At 38.1% G+C, this 27,323-nt stretch overlaps 1 protein-coding gene across 24 annotated transcripts in view; it reads left to right on the top strand.

Moving 5' to 3' along the window:
* Window positions 1–27,323, top strand: part of ELAVL2 (ELAV like RNA binding protein 2) — a 168,521-nt gene that overhangs the window by 77,899 nt on the left and 63,299 nt on the right. For 8 of the 24 annotated variants that reach the window (XM_072841548.1, XM_072841561.1, XM_072841560.1 and 5 more), the window contains 2 exons: window positions 20,059–20,149; window positions 22,997–23,240. In XM_072841548.1, the coding sequence (XP_072697649.1) occupies window positions 20,078–20,149; window positions 22,997–23,240 (316 nt within the window). In that variant the 5' untranslated portion in view covers window positions 20,059–20,077. Of the gene's footprint in view, window positions 1–20,058; window positions 20,175–22,996; window positions 23,241–27,323 lie in introns of all 24 variants that reach the window. The other 16 variants (XM_072841558.1, XM_072841541.1, XM_072841559.1 and 13 more) reach the window with 3 other exon arrangements.

Here is a 27,323-nt window from a genome sequence, read left to right as displayed (position 1 = left end):
GCATGGGAGGCAGAGACACAGGCAGAGGGAGAAGCAGGCTCCATGCAGGGAGCCCGATGTGGGACTCGATCCCCTGACTCCAGGATCACGCCCTGGCTGAAATCAGGTGCTAAACCTCTGAGCCACCCGGGCTGCCCATGGCTGTGGATTCTTAAAGACTACCTTGCAGGCCTTTGACTCCTCTAGGTGCAGGTGTGTTTGGGAGAAGCTTCATGAGGGGTGGAATATGAGTAGGTTTTGTGCACCTTGTTTTTCTAGCATCCAGCACAGTGTGCCTCTCATGTCCTGTAAATCAGAGAGACGTTGCTTTTCTGGCTCTGGGTGTAATTTTCTCTACTTCTCTTTCTGATGCTATTTTATATACCAGACCTTGGTTGGGTTAGAGGAGAGAGGTATTCGCTTGTGGTATGGTCTTGGTTTTTCACAATTGTGGTAAGGTTTGCTTAAACTGTGATGTGGTGACAAGACCTGTCTTTCCCCCTCTAACTTCCTCCCTGAGGGTTAGATTGTTCTAACAAAGGCTGGTACTTGAATTAAAAAAAAAAATTCAGATTCACCTTGAAGCTTTAGCTTCTAAGAACTAGTAGGTATATCTGGAAAGGGATGTGTGTGTGTGTGTGTGTGTGTGTGTGTGTGTGTGTGTTGGTGGTAGGCCATGACAGCCTGCTTTAAGTCTGTCTTCCTCTTTATTTTTTTTAAAAGATTTTATTTATTTATTCATGAGAGACACAGAGAGAAGCAGAGACACAGGCAGAGGGAGAAGCAGGCTCCACGCAGGGAGCCCGATGTGGGACGCGATCCTGGACCCTGGGATCACGCCCTGGGCCAAAGGCTGATGCTCAACCGCTGAGCCACCCAGGTGCCCCTGTCTTCCTCTTTATTCCTAGTCTGTGGTGACCTTGACTGGCTTCTCAGGGTATATAGAGTTGCATTGCCAGGAAGGTAAAACCACATGAAAAGTCCCATAAATTAGTTTTTTTTTTTTTACTCACCATTTGAATTGCACTTGATGATACTGATGCTCTGTTGATCTCTGTTCACATTTATTGCTGAGGAGGTAAAGGGGGGGTGGTATATGGGCTAATGTAATAGAAGGAGTATCTGGCCCAACTCAGTGGTTTACACAAGGCTTCCTAGAGACCTTGTTCCTCCTTTTCCTGTGCTGAGGGGGTTTCCATTTCCAGAAGAGAAAAGGTAATGAAGCTGTGGGAAACAGCCTGAGCATGGGAGGGAATACCAGGAGGTTGCTTAGAGCCTCATGTGTGCCAGTTGGAGGAGTAGGCATGCCGTGGAGAGCTGGGTGGGAACCAGGTCAGGTTGGGTGTCTCACTGTTGAGCTGAGATGTTGCTTTGTAGGCAGGGGGAAGTCACTGAAGACCTGGAAAAGAAAAATGGTTATGGAATGTGGACCCCACTAGGTAGATCACTGTCACTGTGGTATGATGAATCGGAGAAGGGCCAAGCCTGGAAGCAGAGGCATCAGTTAGGAATCTTCAGATGGAGTCTCAGCACTGCTTTCAGATCCTCGTTTTTCCACTTAATAGCTGTGTGGATTCCTGAAGTTTTGAAATCTTCATGTGTAAATTAAAGATACTGTATATAGCTCATAGTGTACAAGAAGATCAAGTGGGATTTTGTTTGTAAAATATCTAGCTTGAGGCCTTGCCTGGAATAAAGGATGCTACTTTCTTTTCCTTTTCCTTTTTCCAACCTTCTGTTGATAGTAGAATTTATTAAATTCTACTACAAGAGGGACTTAAATAATCCGAACTTTCTTGTAGTAAAAGATATCCAAATCTCGTGGAGAGTTTAGGAGGACGCCTTAGTTAATTTTATTATTATTTTTTAAATTAAATATTGCCTTAAAATTGAAGTTAGAGCAGGCTTAGAAAAGGAATGTTCAAATTCAGGTCATTTTGAAAATCATGATAGGAGGAAGATGGGAGGAGACAAGACAGTTGTGTGTGGATGTGCGTGGGATCATTTCCTTGATATATGGATTGTAGAAACTGGCACCGTGTGACACATTTCAGTGTGCACATTTTCAATCTAGATTCTAGAGTACATTCATGGCTGAGACTTCTTCATGCTCATTCTCTCTTGTGTTGTAAATAATAAACCTGAATATAAGTGGAAGATGCTTGTGTCATCCTTAGAGTTCTTAGCCAAAGGAACAGTGAGGTAGCAGTTTCTAATTTTAAATATTAAAATTTCAAGAGTCTGAGCAGCTGAGCATGAGAAGATGGAGTTGAGGATGGAAGGCATGTGTACTCGTGTGTGTGTGTGTGTGTGTGTGTGTGTGTATGTGTGTATATACTTTTTAAAGTAAGGTAAAATAAGACTAATTCTGATGTGAAACATTTAGGCTATGGGCACTCTATATATTTAAATGTAGTCTTTAGAGGTCTAGGGTTAAAAATTGCAGCAAGTCAAGTAAAAATTCTTCTCCTCCTTAGTCACCATTTGTGACTGTGCTAAATGTAGTTTAACACAGCATCTGCTTCAGAGGCCCTGCACAGGAGCTGACAGTCATGGTTGGGCAAAGTCTGCATACTGCACTTTCTGTCCACAGTGTTCTCTATCCATGTTGAGAAGCTCCCAACAAAACTCTGAACCCTTATTGCCTGTAGACATTCGTGGGGGTGGGAGGCTAAACCTTAACCTAGGAGACAAATAAGCAAATTATCTATGGTAACATTTTTAAAGGGGCATCTTCCTTTGGTCTAACAATAATGATAATAGTCCTTAGTATTCATTTGGCACCTCAGAGTTTGTAAAGTGCTTTGACATACTCTTTGACTAAGTAATATGTTTATAATTAAAGATTTTAAAGAAAACCGATCCTTTCCCCTCCCCCCTCCCTCTTACTAGAGTGGAAATAATTTAAAGGCTAGCTGTCTTTGTGATTTGAGTCTTAAGAATTTTCCTATGTTTAAATGTAGCCTGTGTTTCATATGCACCCCCTTTCAATACTTTAACCTATAGGAGATCAATATTGCTTCTCATTAAACTCTTGGAAATATATATGTGCATACATAAGTAGTTTCTATGTGCGCGTATATGCTCACACACCTGCCTCATTGTTCATTTATACAATGGGGGGACTTGCCCCAGTGTCCTTTTAGAAATCCTTAAGCATTTATTTAAAGCATGCTTTGCTTTGGTGATAGTAAGCTAACTTGCGGAAGGGAAATCTGACAAAAGTTGAAGGGAAATCTGACAAAAGTTGAAGGGAAATCTGACAAAAGTTGAAGGGAAATCTGACAAAAGTTGAAGGGAAATCTGACAAAAGTTGAAGTGACGGTCAGTGACAGGGAACTTAGACTCCTTTCCATGTTAGAGAGGTATCTGAGATCTGGGATGGATGTATGTGCCCATTGTGGTTGTAATAAGCACACAAAGTCTGGAGGTTAAGAAAGGCCTTACCTGATCTGTAATTTGTAGTATTTTTTCCTCCCCTCCCCTCCCCTCCCCTCCCCTCCCCTCCCCTCCCCTCCCCTCCCCTCCCCTCCCCTCCCCTCCCCTCCCCTCCCCTCCCCTCCCCTCCCCTCCCCTCCCCTCCCCTCCCCTCCCCTCCCCTCCCCTCCCCTCCCCTCCCCTCCCCTCCCCTCCCCTCCCCTCATTAGAGATTAACCAGAAATTTCCTTAACTGAATGTCAGTTCTTGCCCTCCCCTCTATATCCCCTCTTGAAATGTAGCAAATAACTAGGAGTTTAATCACCAAAAGAAGCCACAGAATTACCTAGGTGGGTGGTTTTTTTTTTTTTGTTTTTTGTTTTTTTTGGTTTTGTTCTGTTTTGTTTTCCAGCTGGGATATAACTTTTGAAGAAAGCTGTCTTTTAGGGAGGAAGGGGAATAGGTGGACCAAAGGAAATAAAGTATCTTTCTGAGTGTGGGTCTTGTTTTTTAAGATGCTCCAACTTTCATACTAAATAATTCATAGTCCTGTTTCTAAATCAAAAGTATACGTCTCTTGGGAATGTCAGTATTTTAAACATCAGCTGAAAAGAAAAATCTCTTTCATAGGCGAATACCAGTGAGATGATGTACATTACAGAGAGGAAGGATGCTGGGCCTTGTGTCCTGATCAAGGTTTATACTCCTGCAGTCCTACAGTGTGCGGGGTGAGAGCCCATTGTTGTAGTCTCCACAGCACAGTAACGAATTGCAAGATTTTCTGTCTGAGGGTAGCTGCTCTTCTCAATTTCTCTGAGGTCCCAAAGAACTAATTGTAGCCTCCCAACATTATTAAGGAAATTACCTTGTTTTGTTGACATTTTGGTATAAGCCACTAGGGATGAAATACTAACTACAGTTTTTGGCTTTCTGTACTAAATCTTACTAAATGACAGTGAAGAGTAAAATGCTAACCTTAGTGGCCAGATGGAGTATTGTGGCCCTTTATAACACTTGTGAGTTAAAAATGTTTGTGACCATAAACCTTCTTTTTCTTACAGTTCCTTTAAGACTAAGCATAGTTTGCCTTTTGGAGCTTGAATATGACTGTATTTTAGTGTCTGTATCCTATAGAGGAGCTATGTTTTTAACCTACCTAATGAAAACCCTCAACTACTGGGATTAATTTGAAGATTTCCAATCAGCGTTTCACAATTTGTTGCTACCCTGAGGGGGTTCCCTTTAGCTGTGACTTTAGTGGAGGAATGTGAAGTTAATCCAATTTCTATGTTGATTACTATGTTAACTGTCTTAATTTAGCAATTCAAATTTATCTGCCTATACCAAACAGGAACTCTGCTACAAAACTGTGGGAGTAGTTGATTTTATTCTTATTATGCTCATATCTCTTTTTAGGTTCTATAGCTAAATAATGGCATGGAAATTAATTAGGCCCACTGAGGTTAGAATGAAAGAATGAGGTTGGAATGATTCATCACTAGAAGGTAGTGTATTCCAGCCTATAACTAGGATTGAGTTAACCCCTGATTTAATTTTCACTGTTTTGGAGGTATATAAATGGCTCTTTTGAAGAATGTAGATTGAAAACCTTACTTCCATTGCACAATATGTAACTTATTCTCATAATAAACTCTTAGGAGGAATATTGAGGTATTTTCTTATCTTGAATTCTAACAGCTTAAGGAGGTTCTCAAAGGTTATGAATCCATTTCTGATATACTATACTCTGTTTAGTAGTTGTATCTTTTAAATTACTCTTTTAAAATTTTACATTTGCTGTTTGTAAAAAAAAAAAAAACAAAAAAACAAAACAAAAAACAACAACAACAGAGTAAACTTTAAAGACCTTGGCTTTTATTCAGTGATTCGTGAATTGGGCAGCATCCTGTCTAGCAGATAGAAAGGAGCTCCAGAGAACTGAACAAAATGGGAGACTTTTGTAGGCAGAAGGGGACAGATAAGTAGAGTGAATTACCTAATCTTTCTTTGGGGGACATACTAGGTCCATCAGGCAGATTACCTCACTAGTACTGACCAGAAAATTCCAGATTTGCTAGTTGAAGTTTACATCCCTGGGAGGGGTTGAGACTGTAATTAGGCTAGATACTAAGTCTTGGTTTGCTAATGTGGACCTTAGTGCAAGTAACTCCATTTTGGACTTGTGTTTTCTCTTTTAACAATGCCTTTCCTTTTTTTTTTTTTTAATGCCTTCCTTTTGATCAGACTGTCAGTTTAACTGAAAAAGACATGATAAAAATTCAAGGCATTATCACCACTCCCAGCTATTGCTCTAATGTTTTGGTTGATCATCTGTGTGGTTTCATAGGCCATGCTGATTTTTGCTTAATCTCTGTGATGTTACAGGCCGTTACTTCAGGTTCACAACTTTTCTATTTTAAGATTTTGAGAGCGAGTGTGTAAGTGGGGAGAGAAGCAGACTCCCCACTGAGCAGGGAGCCCATGTGGGGATCCATCTCAGGTGGGATTATGACCTGAACTGAAGGTAGATGGACACTTAACTTGACTGAGCCAATTAGATGCCTCCAGGTTCACAGTTTTTAAGTTGGTCATTTTCTTGGTCACTTATTTTATCAATCCAGTCTTAGGGGAGATCATTTGCTTGCTTGATGCTTAGCAGCTGTGGACATGCATTTATAGCTTTTCAGAGAATATAGCATGCTGTGGAGACTATTATGATTATTATAAGCAGGAAAATTCCTATGTTTGGAGTGTACTTTGGAGCCATGGTTTCCAAGACCCAAAGTAATCAAAATCAGGTACATCAAAGAAAGAGTCCATTGAAGGATTCATCTTTCTAAGTTACGGGGCTCATATGATGATCTTATGTCACTGAGTTTCAACTTCCCAAGTAGTGTTAATCAAGGTTAGTAGGTGGTTCTGGCCTCAGCACAAACATCTTCTTGCTGAGTTAAAAGAAAATCAAAGGCTGTCTTACTAAGAATATCTTTGGCAAGAGGGTCCAATTGTTGGGTACTTAATATTTTAGCAGCAGATTCTGCAGTACTTTTTAGAGTTAAGGAGAGGGCCCTGACCTCCTCATTTTCATTTATTTCTAGTTAGAGGAGCATTGATCTGCCAGTGGAAGCTAATTTTGAATCATGATTGCCTCCTGGTAATTCCCATTTGAGTCTATGGCCTTGCATAGGAAAAGTGACAGCCATGGAGACTTGTACATTTCTATACATTTCTAGAGTCTGCCAACCACACAGGTAGTTTTATTCTGGTTGCCTTCTGTCCCTTTCTTCATACAGAGCCTGGGCCCAAGGTTCTCTGGGTTTGGGGTTGCTAACCAGGGACTGGGAAATGGACCCAGGGGGTCTCCAGAACCATGGACAGTCTGGGAGGGTTACCCTTCTTAGCAGTAGCTTGGGAGATACGGGTGATGGGGTTATCTTTCCAGCCCAATGCTAGGGTGAAGGAAAGAAAGAAGACGAAAGGGTTTCATGTTTAGTTAAAGCATGAAGTTTTGATTCAGTGTCTTGGGAGGAAGCAGTCTACATCAATGTCAGCTACTTCTCTTCCTCGGCAATTTGATTTGAAGGTCTCCAGTGTTTGTACAGGACCATAGATGTCAGGCAAAGCCTTCTTTAGCTGTGAAATATGCACCTGAGGTTTTAGTCTGTGAAGTTTGGCTGCTGTCTGGGTAATGAGGAGCACTTGGTATAGTTCCCCTAAGGAGATTTTAGGGGGTAGGGTAGCCTTTGTTCTTAGTGATTCCAAATCAGAAAGATGGGAGAAAATTTGAAACATAGGTTTGGAGAGAGTCACAGACAAATATTTCAGGAAACCAGAAGAGTTTAGCACCTAATCCGTTCTACAGGTATGTAGCCTCAAAGACCATGGTATTAGAATTTATTATCAACAAAGGTGTAAACAAATTTTCTTCCTGTCGTTACCCTCATTTTGGTTAGTGCTTCTTGCCTTGCCCTGGTGCAAGGAGAACAGGTTCCTACTGAATTTATGTAAATACCTATATTGTCCTGAAAAGAATACTCAAGATTTTCTGACTTTGGAGGGATTTAGTAGGAAGGGAAAAAAAAGGTAAATGTTTCCTCTTTCTTTCTTTTTTCTCTTTTCTTTCTTCCTCTTCTTCTTCTTCTTCTTCTTCTTCTTCTTCTTCTTTTTTTTTTTTTTTTTTTTTTTTACCAAATTGCTATAAGTCATAGGTAGCTTAAGAAAAAAGATTTCCTTAAATCTAGGAAATCAAAATATTAAGGAACCAGCAATGTTTTCTTTTTTTTTTTTTTTTTTTTTTTTAAGATTTTATTTATTCATAGAGACAGAGGGCGGGGGGGGGGGCAGAGACACAGGCAGAGGGAGAAGCAGGCTCCATGCAGGGAGCCCGATGTGGGACTCTATCCGGGGTCTCCAGGATCACACCCTGGGCTGCAGGCGGCGCCAGACCGCTGAGCCACCGGGGCTGCCCCCAGCAATGTTTTCAAACAAAAAATCATACCATTAATACTTGTTCTGCTTGAATCCAGTTTTCCCATTTGTTCTGGTGATTTTTTAGCGAGTTCAGTTTTATGATCTTAAAGTTAATAGAAACTTGTACTTGTCAAAGTGCTTTCCATGAATCTCCTTAGAAATGAAGCACTTTTACAGGAACCCTTTTGCAAAAGCATCAGAGTAAAACAGTAACTCTACAAATGATAAAAGGCTTAAAAATGATTCATGTTTAAAAGATCTGATGAGTGTTCATAATGGATTGACAAGGATATTTGGTTATTTTTGTAATATACAGCATTTAAGAATTGGAATTATGACTGATAACATTATGCCAGAATATATCAGATTTCTTCTGGTTTTGTACAATTTCTGGAGTCCTTCTAACATATACCTGTATACAGATACAACGTATAAAGACAGTATTCTTGACGGTGCTTCCTATATAATTTTATCACATAAGTTTAACATCTCCCTTTTTATTTTATTTTTTATTTTTATTTTTATTTTTATTTTTTTTTTTTTACATCTCCCTTTTTATAAGGAGAGAAGCTATATCTTTTGAGATGTTCCAGGGACCTGCTGAAAAATCACTAATTAGTTTGAGGTCAAAAAGACATCATTTAGAATTTGATTTTGTGAAGTTTATCAAAACTATCAAAAAAGGTTTTAAAACACTTGGTCATATAGGATCATAGGTTAAAGATTTTGAATGCAAATACAGAAAGTTAAATATTTGTAAAAAAAAAAAAAACAAACAAAACCTTAGCACTTTTAATAGGGAAGACTGAGTTTTCAAAAATAATCAGAGATGTGATAAGAATGACATGAAACACAGGAAATTATTTTGGCAAGACACAAAATCTTTGTTTTCCGGGAAGAATGCTTAAAAGGTAAAGAAAAACCTATTGCAGTTTCTTATCCGGAATGGACTAGTAGTCCCAAGAAAACTTCTGTCTTTTTAGCAGATATGGACAATTGAGTGCTGCTTTTAGATGAGTACACTACTGATTTTACAAAGCTTAATTTAATAACCTTTATAATAAATTCATTTAATTCTAACCAACTGATCCAAACAAGGTAAGATTCTTTTTCTTTCTCTTCAAGTTTCTATTTAAAAAATTTGTGTTTTATTCCCCCCCGCCTTCTTAAAGATTATATTAATTATTCATGAGAGACAGAGGGAGAAGCAGGCTTCCTGTGGGGAGCCCAATGTCGGACTCCATCCTAGGACCCCGGGATCACCACCTTGAGTCTAAGGCAGATAGATGCTCAGCCACTGAGCCACCCAGGTGCCCCTATTTTCCCCTTTTCCATTACAAAATAACCAGTTTTACTTTGGGACAAATTTATTTCCTTTTTCCTTAACAGAAACCCATCTTCAAACCTCATGCCTTTTCTTTTTTTTTTTTTTTTAATCATTTACAACTTTATTTTATTTTCTATTATAAATTTATTTTTTATTGGTCTTCAGTTTGCTAACATATAGAATAACACCCAGTGCTCATCCCATCAAGTGCCCACCTCAGTGCCCGTCACCCAGTCACCCCCACCCCCCACCCACCTCCCCTTCTACCACCTCTAGTTCGTTTCCCAGAGTTAGGAGTCTCTCATGTTCTGTTTCCCTTTCTGATATTTCCCACTCATTTTTTTCTCCTTTCCCCTTTATTCCCTTTCACTATTTTTTATATTCCCCAAATGAATGAGACCATATAATGTTTGTCCTTCTCCGATTGACTTATTTCACTCAGCATAATACCCTCCAGTTCCATCCACGTCAATGGGTGGGTATTTGTCGTTTCTAATGCCTCATGCCTTTTCTAATCAAAACAAACAAAACCCATATTCTGCTCTCCTTGAATATAGTTGTTTCTCTTATTATTTCTAGTCATTTAAATCAATGTTAGAATTCTTAATGCTTAAAAACCTTAATTTCTAGTAAAAAACAAGTACACAACTGTGAATTGTCTTTTTAGCATTAATATTCTGTGGCTTGGCAAATTTATACTTTTTATAATTTTTGGAAACATATGTTTCTCATAGTAAGTTTCTCAGCATGGCACAAAACGTGTTTACTAATAGATCCAAAATATCTCTAGATCCTCTGTAAAGGAAGCCAAAAGTGGATAAGCCTATTTTTAGTAATTAATGTTCTTGTGTTTTATCATATTTGGAAATGATTTTGACATTTAATGACTTCATCATTTAACTGTAAAATTTCAGGTTACCAAGATTTGAGATTATTTAAAGATTGACCCAGAACTTTTGTCTTGCTTACATCTATTTAATTTACTTGTTCTCAGTAATTATGTTTAGATTACCTATGAAAATTTCAGCATATCAAGTTATTTTTTTTTTTTGCTGTCAAGTTTTATAACAAAACATGAACTTACTTTGACTAATCCAGGAAGAAAAAAAATATGTATTATATTCAATGTTAATAACTCTAAATATGTATTTATTTTAATTAAGCCTACAGATCTAGATTAGCTTTAGTACTGAATATTTTCCCAAATCCACATGAACTTGAAAAGCATTTAGATTAATTTCTATTAGGTTTCTGAGAATTTTAGGAACATTTCAATTCATATCAGCACTTTGTGTTTTTAAAGTCAATTACATGGAGTTCTTTTACAGATAAATTTTTGGCAGTATCGTCTGGAGGTAGAAGATACCGCATATGTATAACATATGTGTAGACACACATAAACGTGTAGACACACATAAACATGTAGACAGATGCAAACAGAGACAGTATAGCTTCTATTTTAAAATTACTGCTGTGAATGAGATATTATACAGGCACTAATTATGAAAGAAGTTGGATTTAAGTTGTTTTTTGGGTAGGTGAGATAAATTGAGGTTACTTGCTCAGGTGGCAAAAGCTTTTTACTAATACTTGAAGACATAAAAGAATAATTTTTTTCTAAATTTTAATCGATTTTTCCTCTTTTGTTGTCATTAAGAATTATTGTCCCTTGGCAGATTTTTTTTTTTTTGAAAAATTTTTTTTTTTTTAATGGTCTCGTAACCTTTTTAGAGCAGAAAGACCATTTAGACAGGATTACTAGAAGGAGTACTTAAATAAAGAAGGATAGATGGGAGCAGTAGGAGTTCGCATTCATCTTAGAGTTTTTTGTTTTAGGCATCTCTTGTGTCTTTATTTTTTTTATTTTATTTTTTAAAGATTTATTTATTTATTTATTCATGATAGACATAGAGAAAGAGAGAGAGAGGCAGAGTCACAGAGGGAGAAGCAGGCTCCATGCCGGGAGCCCCATGCGGGACTCAATCCCGGGTCTCCAGGACTGCTCCCTGGGCCAAAGGCAGGCGCTGAACCGCTGAGCCACCCAGGGATCCCCTCTCTTGTGTCTTTAATTTGTCATTAGCCTTTTACAATGAATCTTTCAATGGAGCTATTTTGGAATCTTGAAACTTTTTAGAGGCTTCTGCATATCAGTTAAAATAGGTATCCCATTCTGTTTGCTTAATCTGAGCCCTTACTTGTAAGTACACCTCTTAAGTAATCTTAACTAATTGGAACATTTCTCATAACAGCCACTGTTATTTCCCCAATGGGACTGGCAGTGGTTTGGTGGGATCCTTAACCATAAGTGGGGTACAACCCATATTTCTGCCTGTGGTAGTTAGGGACCTCTAATCTGACGGTTATTAAGCTAAGTTCTCAGGACATAATACAGTGAGTTTCTCTAATTCCAGGTTATTTTCAGTAAGATTTTTTTTTTTTAAAGATTTTGTTTGTTTATTCATGATAGAGACAAAGACACAGGCAGGGGGAGATGCAGGCTCCATGCCAGGAGCCCGACATGGGACTCGATCCCGGGACTCCAGGACTGCTCCCTGGGCCAAAGGCAGGTGCTAAACTGCTGAGCCACCCAGGGATCCCCGAGATTTTGTTATTTATGTAAATATTTACAGCTTCTGGAATCATAGTTTTTAGACCTTAAAATCAGCAGATATGCTGGGTTGTGGCTTGCTTAACTTTTAGAATTTAAGGATCCTCTTTATTTAGTTTTTAATTTTTAAATTTAATAATAATAATAATTATTATTATTATATAATTAGCAGCTAAGTCTTTGGATCTCTTGTGGCCAAACTGATAGCTGGAAGGGATGTGCCTCTGGGTTGGGAATTTTGTGATGTTTTACAGTGTACTTCATTGCATGGAAATTTTCTTGAAGTTGGCAGGTGACCCTAGTATAAATACAACCTGTTACTTAACCAGTTTGCTCTTATCCTAACATAGTCTTTTCTTTTGAGTTAGGTGGTAAACGCCCAGATGGCATTTAAGTGCTACACCTGTACCTACCAACTTTTGTGGTCTTTTCCCCTGAGATTCCTATCAAGGAATCAGTTATTAACAGTTATTAACACTGAATCCTTTACCTACACAAACAAGACACATGTGCAGCTTAATACACTGGCAGTAAACAAGAAATGTTACTGCAGACTGGCCAAGAGAAAGCCCTGTGCACGCCACCACCAGTTTCCAGTCTGGAACTGGGGAACGGACTGAACCAGCAGACCTTAAGAATGAGGAGTGTGTACTGGATTGGGTTTCCAAAAAAGGGAGATTGTGGACTGAATCAGGGGCAAGGGGCTTGGTTCCTGGTAGAACCATCTGCTAGCACAAGCTGACCTGCCCTCAGCTGGAAACCCAGTTAGGTTGGGACCTTGATGCAGAGGGTGGTGTTCAAAAGTAAGAGGAACCTAACAATGGCCTTCGGGAATAGTGAGAAAGACCTAGAACCCAAGGGCTTGCAAATACTACTCCTGAGTTTTTTTTTTTGTTGTTGTTGTCCCCAAATATCATCAGAAGTTCACTTCGGATCTTGTCACTGCCACCAAGTCAAAAAAACAAAAAACAAAAAACAAAATTCAACTGAATAAACTTCAGAAATCTTACTGGTTTGTTCAGCAATTCCGGAATTGGGCAGCACCCTATCAGACAGAAGGGAGCTCCAAAGAGTGAACAAAGTGGGAGGGAGTCTTTTATAAGTGGAAGAGGGGCGGGAACAAGGGAAAGAGTGGATTACTTCATCTTTCTTTGGGGGACAGAAGGATGTTAGATGGATTACCTCATTAGTGCTCACCAGACAGTTCCACATTTACTAGTTTTAAGATTGTGTTCCTGGGATAGGTTGAAAATGCAGTTAGGTTTGGAATGAAGTCTTGGTTTGCTGTGATGTGGGGCATAGCACAAGTGATTCCCATTTTGTAACTTTTAAAACAAATAAATCACGGGGTTCTTCTATTAATCCATAAGTAAAAGGAAAAACTTTGACTTAATATTATAAACTCAGTTTTTATGTGTTGAATTTCCTTGAGGAGCTCCCTACCAACCCCTTAAGACCGCTTTCTATAGAAAGCCATTCCTTTGCTTAATTATCTTGTGTTCTGAGTTCCATATCTTAATAAATGCAGGTTGGTGAGCCTGTGAGCAGTTAGAATCAAAGCCAGTTTCTTGATCATGAATTTCAACAGTTTAACGATGTAATTAAAGTAGCACATTAGTAACCTGTTTTCCTCCTGGGTAGATCCTCTGGTGTCACCCTTGTTGGAGTCCTGTCTTTCTATATCAACGTTACTGCAGTTGCTTCTTGATAGATCTTCCTGCTGGCAAAGTTGCAGTCCTCCCATATAATCATATGTGATTTATTTTTACAGCACCCCCATGCTGTTATGCTGAAAATCTTATGGTGACCTCTGACGGAGTTCAGGACACACTACCCCAAAATATGGTACTTTGGCATATTGAATTTCTTAAGTTGAAGGAGTTTGAGAAAACAGGAACAGAGAAGGTTTGAGAAAACAGAAACAGAAAGGTCACCCTACCCACTATCCATCCCCCTTTTCCCCTGAAACAGGTTCTAGAACATTTTATGCGAAAGATATTCTCACAAAATAGTGGGAGGAAGGCAGACATTCTTCCCAGAGAATGGGAATTGGACTAAGAATAGTACGAACAAACCTTGTTAAACTACTCCTTGTCTACCTAGTCATTTCATCACTTAATACCCTAGCCCCAACCCCTTTGTCCCGTCAAGTTCTTCACAAATTTATTCTTTATCTAAAAGGTGTGAAAGTTACCTGTTCTCGCCACTACTTTTGGGCTTCATTTCCTTGTGAAGGCTCCCATGTGGGTACATGTAAAAGCTTATAAAATTTGTATGTCTTTTTTCCCTGTTAATCTGTTTTTGCCAGTCTAATTTTCAGATCCAGCCAGGGACTCTAAGAGGATCTAAGAAACCTTTCTTTTCCCCTACACCTCCGAGGCCCTTTATGGTCTGGCCTTATTACTTCTTTGCTTTCTTTCCCTCCTTTCTAGCTTCACCCTAGATGTTCTCTGCCTGGAATGCTCTTCTTCTGGATATCCCCACAGGATGTATTTGTTCACTGTTACATTTCTGATAACCATAATTTTGGTGCTTAAAACAATGTGAATTTATTATCTTTCAATTATGAAGGTCAGAGCCCCCTTAAGTGGGTCTCACTGGGCTTTGATCAAGGTGTTGGTAGGACTTCATTCCTTTCAGAGTCTGTAGGGAAGAATCTGTTTCCTTGCTTTTTCCACTTTTTGAGGCTGCACATACTCTTTGGTTAGTGGCTATCCCCCATCTTGAAAGCCAGTTAGTTGAGTCTTTCTCATGCTGCATTACTCTAACACTGAATCTCCATCCTTCCTCCTGTATTTATAACAACTCTTCTGCTCATGCTGGCTCTGCCGGGGTAATGTGGGATAATCTCCTCATTTTGGAGTCATTTGATTAGCAGCCTTAATTCTCTCAATTCTCTCTGCAATTTAAATCTCCCGGTTCATGTGACTAGATATTCACAGATTTCAGAGGTTAGAATGTGAACATCCAGGTGAGTCATTTTACCCACCACAGTGGCTAGTTTCTGTCTCTAAACTTTGCTCAGAGTTCACCTTCTCAGGGATGCCTGTTTAATATTGGAAACTACCCCTCCCTACATTCTCAACCCCTACTTGGCTTTACATTTTCTTTTATTACAAAGCTCATTTGTTTATAGCTGTTACACTACTTTCTTATATATGTTCATTGTGGTCTACTGCACACACCTGTTGCAGATGTAGACTGCAGGATTCATCTTCATTACTGTATCTCAAGTACCTAGGACAGTCCTTAGGTCATGGGAGATGTGTATAAGTGTTTGATGAATGAGTGAATGAATGAAACAGTGTGTGAAGCTTAAGCAAATCTTTCTCACTAGAGCTTTGCTTTTCTGTTGCCCAGCACGGATGCCTGAAATGGACATAGAATTAAGGGAAGGACTTGGGACTTCTAAATTCATTAGCTTTACTTTCTAGCCTCAAAAGTTTTAATCCTGCCAGCTCTAGAACTACAAAACCTCAGAACAAGTGGCATCAGAAAGACTCTGTAGTTTGTCTGTAGGAGCCATAAAGGGCCAAGAGACAGAAATGTTGGTGTTCACTGCCAAAGAACATTCTCTCTGTGATTTCTGCAGCTGTTTGGTGTATTGTCTCTGGCAGCTCTTAGACCCTTGTTAGCCCCAAGGCCAAAAATCTGAACTTGACGAGGCTGAGGAAATCTATAGGACCTGTGAGGCAGTTAAAATGATTATGGATGTGGGGTAGGAAATTGACAGGGATTCTAGAATTGAGGAAATCACATGAAGTTTAAAACCACAAACCTTTATTATTTTAGGAAGGACAAAGGAAAGTGTGAAGAGGTTTATAAAGAAAAACTAATGGCTCATTCCTGTAGCTGACACGTCAGCCCCATGATTTTTAGTGCTTGGTTGAGTTCTTCCGTTGCTTAATTCAGTAAAGTTGAAATACATCCTAAAGATGCCATTTTAGTGGGAAAGATAAAAAATTATTATGTGGGAATGGTATCTTCTAGGTAGATGGCCCTATCAGCTGCTTACCCAGCTCTCATTGTAAGTTCTCATTACTCTCCTGATAATTTGTAGTGCTTTAGCTTCCTGCCTCGCATACTCCAAAGGAAAATGCTGTTGGGCCAAGGTTTCTGTCTGTATTTTGGTAGTTTCTCCTTTTAAACTTGAGAGACAAATGCCTTCTGTTCACCTTGTAACTTGGTTTTCAGAGAGTTTGGTGGTCAGAGGAAAAGACTTTGCACTATCCAGATTCTACACTGGTGCTCTGCTACTTGAGGTATTGAGAGCCTGCTAGCTTGCAAGGAAGTGTCCTGACCAAAGTCACTTTATCCAAGTGTGACTTTTCAAAGTGTGAGAGATGCTTACTCTTGACCTTGGCCAAGATTCTTTTTAGAAATGTTGCTTTTCATATTTGCATAAACATTCTAGTCTGTATCAAATTAAAACTGTTTGAGATCCGTAACTTCGTTATGATGCATTTTTAAACACCTTTGTGTTATAAAATCTATTGTTTTTGTTCGTTATTTTTTTCCACATCTCCCTCCTCTTCTGCCATTTTCCTCAAGTTAGACCCAGATTCCAGAGGTGACATCTCTGTAACCTTGCTGGCCAGAGGCTTGGAATGTATTTATATCATGTTTTTGTTTTGGCTTCAAGCTTTTTTATAGTTGGCAATTTGGCATAATAGACTCTTGAAATAAAAGTACACAAGTGATCACTGAAGATAGTGTCTCTTTGTTATGCCATTTAATGAGAATTTGGCTTTTATTGGGTAAGGGTTGCTTATGGAGTGCACCAAAAATTGAAAATATGCTTTCCTAATTATCTCTGGTTTGGAACACTTGAGGTGAGATAGAAAAAGAGCTATTAAGTTGGCATGCATTTAGGAAGGTCACTGCCCTTGCATGCTTAGCTTTTTAAAACAAACTGTTTTGACCTTAGGTATGTTTGCAGATGCTTAGTCTATACAACCAAGAATGTACATGTGTGGTGGGTATGGCGGGAGGGCCTTCTAGGCAGATGGAATTACATGAGCAAAGCCAGAGGATGAATGTACGGCTTCACAAGTACTGGAGCTCTGAGGGGACAAGGAATGGTTCAGATTTTTAGGTGATTGAATATGAGCTGGTGAAAGAAGTTGTAGAGAGTCCCAGGTGCTTATACTGTTCATACTTAGTAGTTTGTGCTTAATTTGATAGACAGCCGGGAGCTATTGTGGGTTTAGGAAAATCCATTAGGGAGTAGTAGTGTTAGTGTGGATTTGGATGATGAGGGACCTTTGGGAAGGCTATGTAAGTGTTTCAGATGATTCAGATGACGAAACATGAGGGCCCAGACTGGGATGGTAACCATGATGGTGGAGATGCACAGGCCTCACCAGGTGATGTGCAGTGGTCTCTTGGCAGTCTGCTGTGACTCTAACCTCCAGAGGTCTGTTCCTTAAATCAGATGGTATCTAGGACTTGGAAACCCTTTTTTCCCTTGTAGACCTGTACTTATTAATGAGAATTCGCAGAATATATTTAGGATGTTTTCGATTAGCAGTCTATCTTGTTGGGTGGCTGTCTTGTAAGAGGTTGAAAATAGGAAGAAAACTGATAAACCTTAATTTTCAGAACTCTGTATTAAAATAGGGACTTCTGTTTTCTCTCATGTGACCAGAAAATTGTTGGTCCCAGATAGGAGAAATCAAGCAATAGCGTTGGTTTCCTAAAATCCATTATTGTAAGAAACTTTAGAAGTTTAAGTACACAAGGATGTCTGGGTGGCTCCGTGGTTGAGCATCTGCCTTTGGCTCAGGCGCAATCCCTGGGTCCTGGGATCAAGCGCAGCATCAGGCTCCCCCGGGGGAGCTTGCTTCTCCCTTTGCCTGTGTCTCTGCCTCTCTCTCTGTGTGTCTCATGAATAAATAAATAAAATCTTTAAAAAGTTTAATACAGGGCAGCCTGGGTGGCTCAGTTTTTTAGCACCGCCTTCGGCCCAGGGCCTGATCGTGGAGACCCGGGATCAAGTCCCACATTGGGCTCCTTGCATGGAGCCTGCTTCTCCCTCTGCCTGTGTCTGCCTCTCTCTCTCACTCTCTCTCTCCCTGTCTCTCATGAATAAATAAAATCTTAAAAAAAAAAAAAAAGTTTAATACACAGTGGACCATTACGTTAAAAAAAAAAAATCAACTTTTATGGAGTTTTGGAAGTGTGAAGACAGAGAGCCCCTTTCCCCCAATAAAATCATGATTCCACTAAACCAGCACCTCATCATTATCTGTTGGAGCCCAGAGAAAGTTTAGAATATTCTAGATCTATGCCAAAGTGCCTTTCATAAATTAGTACATGGAAAAAAAGCAGTCTTAATTGGCACAATTGATGTCTAAATTAAGATGTGAACATATATTGAAACGTTATTTTTTTAAGCCTTAAAATGAATAGTTCTGTGTTGTTGGAATGTACACCCCCCATCCCCCTTTCCAAAGAGTTTCAGAGCCAGTAGAATCTATAAATAGTGCAGACCGGTTGTCTGTGGTAGATTGAGTAGAGCAGAATCGCCTGTCCTTAAGTGAAGGGGAAGTAGCTTTACATTTTTAGTAACTGAATTGTTGGCCAGCATAAAGGTAAGGGCCATGTGAGCAACTTATTTATAACTTCCCATAAAGGTATGTGTCTGCCTCAAGCAGAGAAACTGTCTGGGGTGCTTGAAATGTAAAAGTGCAGTAGAATCATTTTCCATACACAGCCTTCCTAGCTAGTTGGTGCAATAAAGTGATTGTTCACATCCCTGGGGCTTTCAGAAAGAGGGATGTCAATAGATTAGCTTATTAGCGTCGTCTCCTATGGAATAGAAGGGACCAAGGCCATTAAATGTGAATCTGTGGTTTTATGTAGTGAAAAATGTTCAGATATTAATTCCCGAAGGTATTCAGGACATACATTTAAGCTTGGTTTAACCTCTTGGGTGTGGTCCTGCCTATTCTACCCATGTGGTCTAACCATGATTAGGTTCTTGTCAAAATATTTCATGGGTATAAAAGCACTTTATCTTTTCACAGGTTTAGTTCGACTATAAGTAGGTTTTTTGTTTTTAAAGTAAACATAGAATCAGACTGAATTATAACAGTGGGAGAAGGGAAGAAGTGTAAGACATTTTCATGGCATCCTGTAAGGAGTATGTTAAACCCTTTTGGTAGATGCCAGAAAATGGAATCCATTGTTACATGTTAATTAACGTCATTGCTCACATCAAGAGTAAACCACTTATAGCCAGCTTTAAGTAAGGATGAAATTTTTATAATCATAAATACCCAAGTAAAAGATGTTTTTGGCTCTCCTTTGTCATGTGTCTGTTTATAGAGATTGAGTTTTTCTGAATATTCTGTTGGCCATTTAAAGGATCTGCCTATATGGCTAAAATGTAAACTTTGGCTTTTGTGCCAATACTGTGGCTCTGTTTAGTATTTGGGCAACTTGTAATAAGTGGTAAATGATTGGAGGCCTCATAGCAGCACTAATTTCAAATCGTGCTGCGTTTACAATTTACATATTAAAAAATGTTCACTTGATTTCGTTCAGGGACAAAGCTGACATCCTATATAAGCATTACTCCAAACAATCCTATTTATTGGTCCAATTATTTCAATTGAAAGATGCTGGTTTACTGCCTCTTAGTATATGTGAACAATTCTCAGTGAAACTGTTAGAGATCAGTTGGACTATAGTGTCAGAATAACCTCACAGGGTTTCGATTCATTTTTAATTTTAAGTCCCAGGATTAAGGATCATTTATAGTATAATGTAACAGTATGGGCAAATATAGTTTCCCTTACTGCCTTTCTGATATTTTTGGGAAAGAATGCTTTTCTGCAAAGCATTCACTTATGAATTGCATGACTGCCTTTTCTCACTATAAATTTCATTCACATTTCTTTCCTTCTCCCACATCCTTAAGAGACAGGACAGCATGCAGTGTTTTGCTTCATTTTATCATTTAAAAATTTTTTTGAGATGTGGTTTAAGGTAGTTCTTCAGGATAGATGTCAAAGTAACTAGTTAATACTGTTTTAAAATCAGGCTCTTAATTAAAAATGCTTAATTTGTGCAAGAAAACTACATGTTAAAATGAATTTGGAAAGATTAGATTGGAATTGCCTCAAATTCAATTAAGCCACACTGCATGGACGTGCTGGGAATATCAATACAATCACTGTAAATTTTGTACAAACTGATTTGTTGCATTATCTTGCTCATCTAACATACGGTACTTTTTGTGTCCATATTGCAGACGGCAACTCCAAACTAACATGGCAGTCAGACTGTGTGATGTGGCTTCTCTGCTTAGAAGTGGTTCGTGGGCAGCAGAGCCTTGGACTGGGGTCTGTGGGATTTTTCTTAAATTCTGTAGGCTACTTTTTTTTTTTTTTTTTTTTTTTTTTTTTTTTAGCATGTTGCAGGAGTGCTGAGGCCATACCAAACACTTGAACTTTTCATTTGGCATACTAATTATTCTTACATTTAACCTATTGTGGTATGGCCATCATTAGGACTTTGAAAGCACATTGCAATTTTAACCATAGTGGTATATGTAGCATCAGAACCATGCTTTTGTATGTAACTTTTTATAATCTGAATTAGGATTTAGTGCAGACTCAAAGAAAAGAGTGACAAGCTTTTTTAAAAAAAAAAAACAAAAAAGTTTTGGTATGGTCTGAATACTAAGTTACCGTAATTCTTTACATTCTGTTTACTATGTATTTTTTTGGTTACTAAATTTTGAAGTTATTTACAATTCCTGATGCTCAAAAAAAAAAAAAATTGTTGAAATTGTAAATCTGGCTGAAAATTATTTGCCCAGTAACTGTTGAAAGAGTTTGCATTCTGTGAACAGTTGTGTTGAGCCTATCAATGGAATATGCATTATTTGTAAAATATAGCACATTAGTATCATTTTATTCTGAGCAGATGGTCCTATAGCTGAGAGATGCTGTAATTTTCAGCGCACACAGCCTACTGCAGCTGTTCACTTGAATGTTGGCTTAGGAGCTCATTCTTGCCACCTGAACATGGAAATAAATGTGCAATTAAGTGAGAGTGTTTGTTGTCCTTGCTAAATCCTGCTAATTTCAGTCAATGAACACTTTATATTTCAAATGCCATCCCAATGAGTTAAGTACAAATCTCATACTTGGGGTTCACATAGTTTCTACACATACCCTAACTTTTGAATAGCAATTTGTTTTAATTGGCCTTGGCCACTCTCCTCTTGCAACTCATTGTTTTCATAAATCCTGGGCAAAGATAATCCCGTAAGAGTTTTGCTGTGGAAAGTGACCCACAGCTAATATTCTACAGACTGGAACAGTTACATACTTTATTAGGAAATTTGAAAACTCCTTTCTCAGTTTCAGATAAATTTGTTAATTAGAATAAAATGCATGTCTTGAATTGTTTCAATTTTTTTTCCTACAGATTTCCAAAGATTTATTTTCTTTTACTCCTTTAAGTATTCCTTAAGAACACTTACACAAAAGAGGTAGCATGCAGCTTTGTGGGGAAAAAAAAAAAAAACCCATTTCTTTGAAAAGGAAATGCAGTCATGGAGGGTTGTAGGTTGTTTGATATTTGATAGGTAGTCTAGATTTTGTCTATTTTTTAAAATCAAGATAATGCTGATTCTTGTCCAGTCTGACCAGTCTTAATCTGGTCAGTTCACCAGTCTCAATCTATCCTATGCTGCCTTCTCTTATAAACATCTCTTGGCAGTAGAGATTTCTTTCTGTATGCTTATCCAGTGTTGTGCCCTTTTATTTTTCATAGGCAATATGCTTTTTAAAAGACTTTTTTTCTCTTGTAGCACTCTTTCCCTCTACTTTGCTTTTTAAAAATTTTGCCTCAAATTCTTTGCCTTTTATATGTTAGAGAACTTCCCTAAAAGTAGCATTCCATCAATTCAGAATTGTCAGTTTTGAGAAGTAGTTCTTTGTGGAGATGAGAGCTGTATTGAATGAAATACGAAGCATAATTCTTTCAGTGATACTTTGATTTTTGGATTCCCCCACAATCTTGCTGTCCAAAGTAGATAGCTATTGGAAGATGATTTTAGAAAATTTGGGGCTGTGGTTTGTGACTCTTGCTCAAAGAGCATAGCATTGATTTTTAGAAAACTGGATCCAAATTTGCTTATAAGTAGATTTTTAGAGTAGCCTGAACAGTTTGAGGCCATTTCCCCCAAGTCTGCTATTTATTCTATATTTGGAGTTTATAGGTACCTTATTACTTGCATTTCAACAGGCTTATGTGCTCAAATGAGAATTCCTTGGGCTGGTCTGTTTGCAAAAGTTGAAATATTTACGTTCTGCTGAGCTGGAGAGGTTTTTGTTTTATTTTTTTCCCATTAAAGTTAGAATCAAGGCAAAATGCCATATTGAATTGTTTGGGGATTCTATTTTGATGCTGTAGACCAGGTGCCTTGTTGGTGATCTTTAGCTGCCAAGGTTGACAAGAATGGCTTGTTAGATTCTACAAGGTACACTAAGTACTCATAGCTTCTTTTCCAAGTTATCCTACAAATCCTTTTCATTCCCTAACATTTAACATCTGATATTTTTCTTATTTCTTACCAACAGAAGAGGTATAAGATATTGTCAATCAAAAACATTTTCAATATGTAACCAAAACAGTACATGTTGACAAATTTATATTTTTTAAAGTACTCTTGCTCCTTGATTTTAAGTTAATGGATGTCTGTCAGTTTTAGAATATTGAAACTCTTAGGCTAACTGCAAATCTCTTCAGAGTTAGGAATACCATTTTTTGATTTGTTTTTTGGTAGCATGTTAAGCACTTCTGTTTTGTAGTATGATTTTAGTCAGGGTTTAATTCCGTGCCCTTTGGTACTAAATTTCCTCAAGTTTTTGGATATTGCAGGTGAGTAAGGGTATGTGAGTAGACCCAAAATGCGGTTCTAGAGAATGTTTAACATTTACAGTGTGTTTTTATGTGCATGTATGGAATATGTATGTGAAAATATAATTGTGAACTTAAATTGACTAGCTTAATATGTGAAGTATAAATTAGCGTAGGTGTTGCACTTTTTGTTGAAGCTTTATTGTAATTTCAGCAGAACGACTTGTATTTAGTGACAAGTATTTACATTCCTGGTAGGAATCTCTAATAGTTTGTGAAATATGAATTCTGACATTTCTTATTTTCTCTGTTTTTAGCAGGTAATTGCTGCCATGGAAACACAACTGTCTAATGGGCCAACTTGCAATAACACAGCCAATGGTCCAACTACTATAAACAACAACTGCTCGTCACCAGTTGACTCTGGGAACACAGAGGACAGCAAGACCAACTTAATAGTCAACTACCTTCCTCAGAACATGACACAGGAGGAACTAAAGAGTCTTTTTGGGAGCATCGGTGAGATAGAGTCCTGTAAGCTTGTAAGAGACAAAATAACAGGTATGCAGTTTTTCATAGATTATTCACTTTTAAACAGTGTTTCAAGTGTGAGAAAATAATAAGTTTACCGCTTGTAGATCATTCATTGGTACAGTTTTACACATCTAGCTACACTCTCTATTACTAAATCAGCAGCATGAAACTTTTTTTTTTTTTTTTTTTTTAAAGATTTTATTTATTTATTCATGAGAGACACAGAGAGAAGGAGAGGCAGAGAGACACAGGCAGAGGGAGAAGCAGGCTCCTCGCAGGAAGCCCGATGTGGGACTCGATCCCGGGTCTCCAGGATCAGGCCCTGGGCTGAAGGCGGCGCCACACCGCTGAGCCACCCGGGCTGCCCAGCATGAAACTTTTAAGAGTTTTGTTTTCCTTTTAAAGTATAAAATATTTTTGTGGGCAGTATATACTATAACTAGACTTTTATATACCGTGTGCTGTACACTAACATCTTTCAAAAATGTTTTAGAAGTGTCTCTATGGGACAGAAAGTGTCATGTTGAACTTTAGTTTTTAGTTCCCTGAGCTTATATGATGTAGCATTTTAACAGTGAGGTAGAAGAAGAATATTCCATTTGGGAAGAGGAGGAAATCTCTTAAAATGTTTTTTCCTTTAAGTCTGTATAGTTCTGCCTATAATATGTGTGACAAAATAAATGGTAATATTCACACTGTCAATGTATAAATATTTGCACTGATATAATTTGCATGTAGCAAGATCCTCTGTTCTATTCCTTGGTAAGGAAAGGAAAAAGTGGTGTATGAGTGTTCTTTTTATCATAAAGGTAAAAATGAAAGGATAGGTAATTTGAATTTTGAATATTGGGTAGTGGAAAATATCCTTAGTATTTTGTAAGATTCGACTAAATATTTAGAATAAGCCAAAACCTGATTGAGGAGCAGGTTCTTGGGATATAGGAGTTAACATTTCTTGCGGGAGTTGTTTTCAAACACTGAAAATGTAAGAAGTTAATTGTAGAAAGACAAACTTTCTCACATTAAATTTGAGTGATGGTGTATATTAAATTGCTTTACATGGCTTTATAACTCAAACTATATAAACCAAATATGTGAAATGGGCAAAGAAGCCCTAATGGCAGTAAGAAGAGTTTGACCAAGAGTCTGAACTTCAGTCTTCTGACCTTGGACAGATCAACTCTTGGCTTCAGGTCTCCCTTGGTAAAATGAGGTAGAGGGCAAAGAAAGAGGTCACACTAGGTGATTTGTGAGGTTATTTTTGTTGTTGTTTTACTTTAAGATCATACCATTAGCTGTTCTTTTAACAAGATAGCAGGATTTATTGTCTCCAAGGTGAATGAGAGCTATCACCTCAGCTTGGCCTCACAATCCTATTTCTTTGAGGTACAAATTGAAGCTCACAGGGAGAAACATATTTAAATCAAGTAAAAACTCAGTAAAACCTGGTTGTCATCAATCTATACTGAATATTTATATTTGAACTAATTATGTTACTTAGATGTTCACCGCAGTATCATTAGGAAGAGTTGGTTGTGTCCGAATAAATAAATAAAATCTTTTTTTTTTTTTTAAAAAGGAAGAGTTGGTTGTTTTTGTTATTGAATAGTGATAATCAAATGGAAAATATTTTTCCATTTCTTTCCCCCAAATCAGTGTCATCAGCATACATTAAATTTATAAACAGTTTTTGAACAGTTGAAAAGGTAGAGAACAAATGGCTCTTGATACATTTGTCCTGACACACTAAATTTTATTACTATCTTTTTAGGAAAACAGCTTCTTCATACACGAATTTTGCAACCTCTTTGACATGAATGTGTGATAAATGGTATAAAGGCCGTGACATCAATGATACGATTTCTGGTTTGATTATTTAGTAACTGTTCCTACCGTTTAAAAAACAAAACAAAACAAAAACCAAAACCAAAAACTTGAACTGGGTATATATAAACATTGAATTTTTTTGTTATGATAGTGGGAGTAGATAAAAATATGAAACAAATCTTACATCCTTTTTATTAGGCATCTTCTGCAGAAAACATTTCAGATTTTTTTTTTTTAAGATTTACTTATTCATCAGAGAGAGAGAGAGAGAGAGAGAGAGAGGCAGAGACACAGGCAGAGGGAGAAGCAGGCTCCATGCAGGGATCCCAACGTGGGACTCGATCCTGGGTCCCCAGGATCATGCCCTGGGCTGAAGGCGGTGCTAAACTGCTGAGCCACCCGGGCTGCCCACATTTCAGAGATTTTTATTTTTCATCTCTGATCAGTTTTGAATTATCTTATTCTTTCAAAGTCTTTTATTAGAGCTGTTTTATCGTGCAATAAATTTGAATTCTATGTCTTCCTACCTGTCTTTAGTATGACAAACCGTGGTAATGGAACCACAGTGCACGGTCATCTGAAGTACATGGTTAGATATTGGCAAAGTGCATTAACGTATGCTCTCCACTTTCTTTATCTCCCCACCAACACCCCATTGTCTTTTCAGTCGGGGCCAATGAAGTTTTCCACCATGGTAAAATTTCTGTTTAAAACCTCTAGTAAGCAAGTGGAGTACCCAAGAAAATCCACAGTGGCCAAGAGCGTCAAAAGATGTTTTCTAAGCTTCATTCCAGGAGACAGTCTTATTTGTTCTTCAAAGTAAAGGTTTCATTCACAGATAAGTTTGAGAAATGCTGCCCTTCATAGTATTGTATTTCAGAGCCAAACTGCAGATCCCTAGCATATTAGAAAACATACATTAAAATCCTGCAGTAAAGAAACCGGTTTTCCAGCCTTATTTGACCTCAGAACTCATTTGGGGAGATATCTCCCCAATACTAGATATCCATAGAACATATAAAAGCTTTTGCTTGAAAGCTATTGAAATCATTTAATGACTTATCAGACACTCTGAAACTCTTCTGTAACTTGTTCTACATCAGAGTATGAGCATGTTTCATAAGTGAACATCCATGATAACTGTATATTAAAAAGATGAGTAGGTAAGTAGGTAAATAACACAAAGGGATCTCTTCTAGTAACCCTGTTTTTGACTTCGTCCATTGCCATCTTATTCTTAGTATGGGTTAAATGGTGTTTAGAAGGGTCTGAATCATTTAGTTTCAAAGCGTACATTTAGATTTTTAATTCTGAATTTCTTAGTAGATATTTGTATTGAACAAAAGATAGTCTAGTAAATGGTAGATTTCTAAAACTGGAATTTGAATGGCTGTACTTTGTGAAGTCGGCATATTGTCCTAAGAAACTATTATTAACGTATCTAGAAAAACTGAAAGAGGGACGCAGGGAGCCTGCTTCTCCCTCTGCCTATGTCTGTGCCTCTCTCTCTTTGTCTCTCGTGAATGAATAAATAAAACCTAAAAAGGAAAGAAAGACTGAAAGAATTTGTGAGGATTTGGACCCTGCCCTGTGCTGTTTAGCATTAGCCAGCTCATGCAGTTTCTCAGTACACATTTTTATTTATTTTAAAGATTTTATTTATTTATGGGGAGGGGGGGCAGAGACACAGGCAGGAGAGAAGCAGGCCCTATGCCCGGGGCCTGATGTGGGACTCCATCCCAGGACTCCAGGACCACGCCCTGGGCCAAAGGCAGGTACTAAACCACTGAACCACCCAGGGATCCCTTCAGTACACATTTTTAGGGTCAAGTCTGAGTTCTTTGGTGTAATTATCCAACTTACCCTACCTCCTGGGGAACCTACTGGGCCAACTCTTTGTATTCTGATTTTGTAGGAGGTGAGCATTAACTGTCTGGATTATAAGAAAACAATGAGACCGGTCTTTGGGAAGAACATTTAAATCATTCTTTTCTCATTTTTCTTAAATCTTTCTTTGTTTAAATAATGCTGAATTAGGAAACTGTGTCTCAGGTTAAAAAAAAATCGAGTTAGGAAAGTATGTGCCTCTTTCCTAAGTTCTAAAAGAGAGTATATAATTTTTAGATTGTGTTGTTGGCAAATTAATGTCACCATTTTGATAGAATGAGCTTTAGAGAAATACATTAAGACACCTCTTTAGTGGTAAATATAGTAATCTTCTCTTTAGCCTAAATTCTATTTATTATGTTGTTTTTCAGGCCTTTGCTTTGGGCTCGTGCCCAG

The sequence above is a fragment of the Canis lupus genome, chromosome 10 (assembly GCF_048164855.1).
Source record: "Canis lupus baileyi chromosome 10, mCanLup2.hap1, whole genome shotgun sequence".
Lineage (NCBI taxonomy): Eukaryota > Metazoa > Chordata > Mammalia > Carnivora > Canidae > Canis > Canis lupus.
This window is presented reverse-complemented; position numbering and strand designations above follow the sequence as displayed.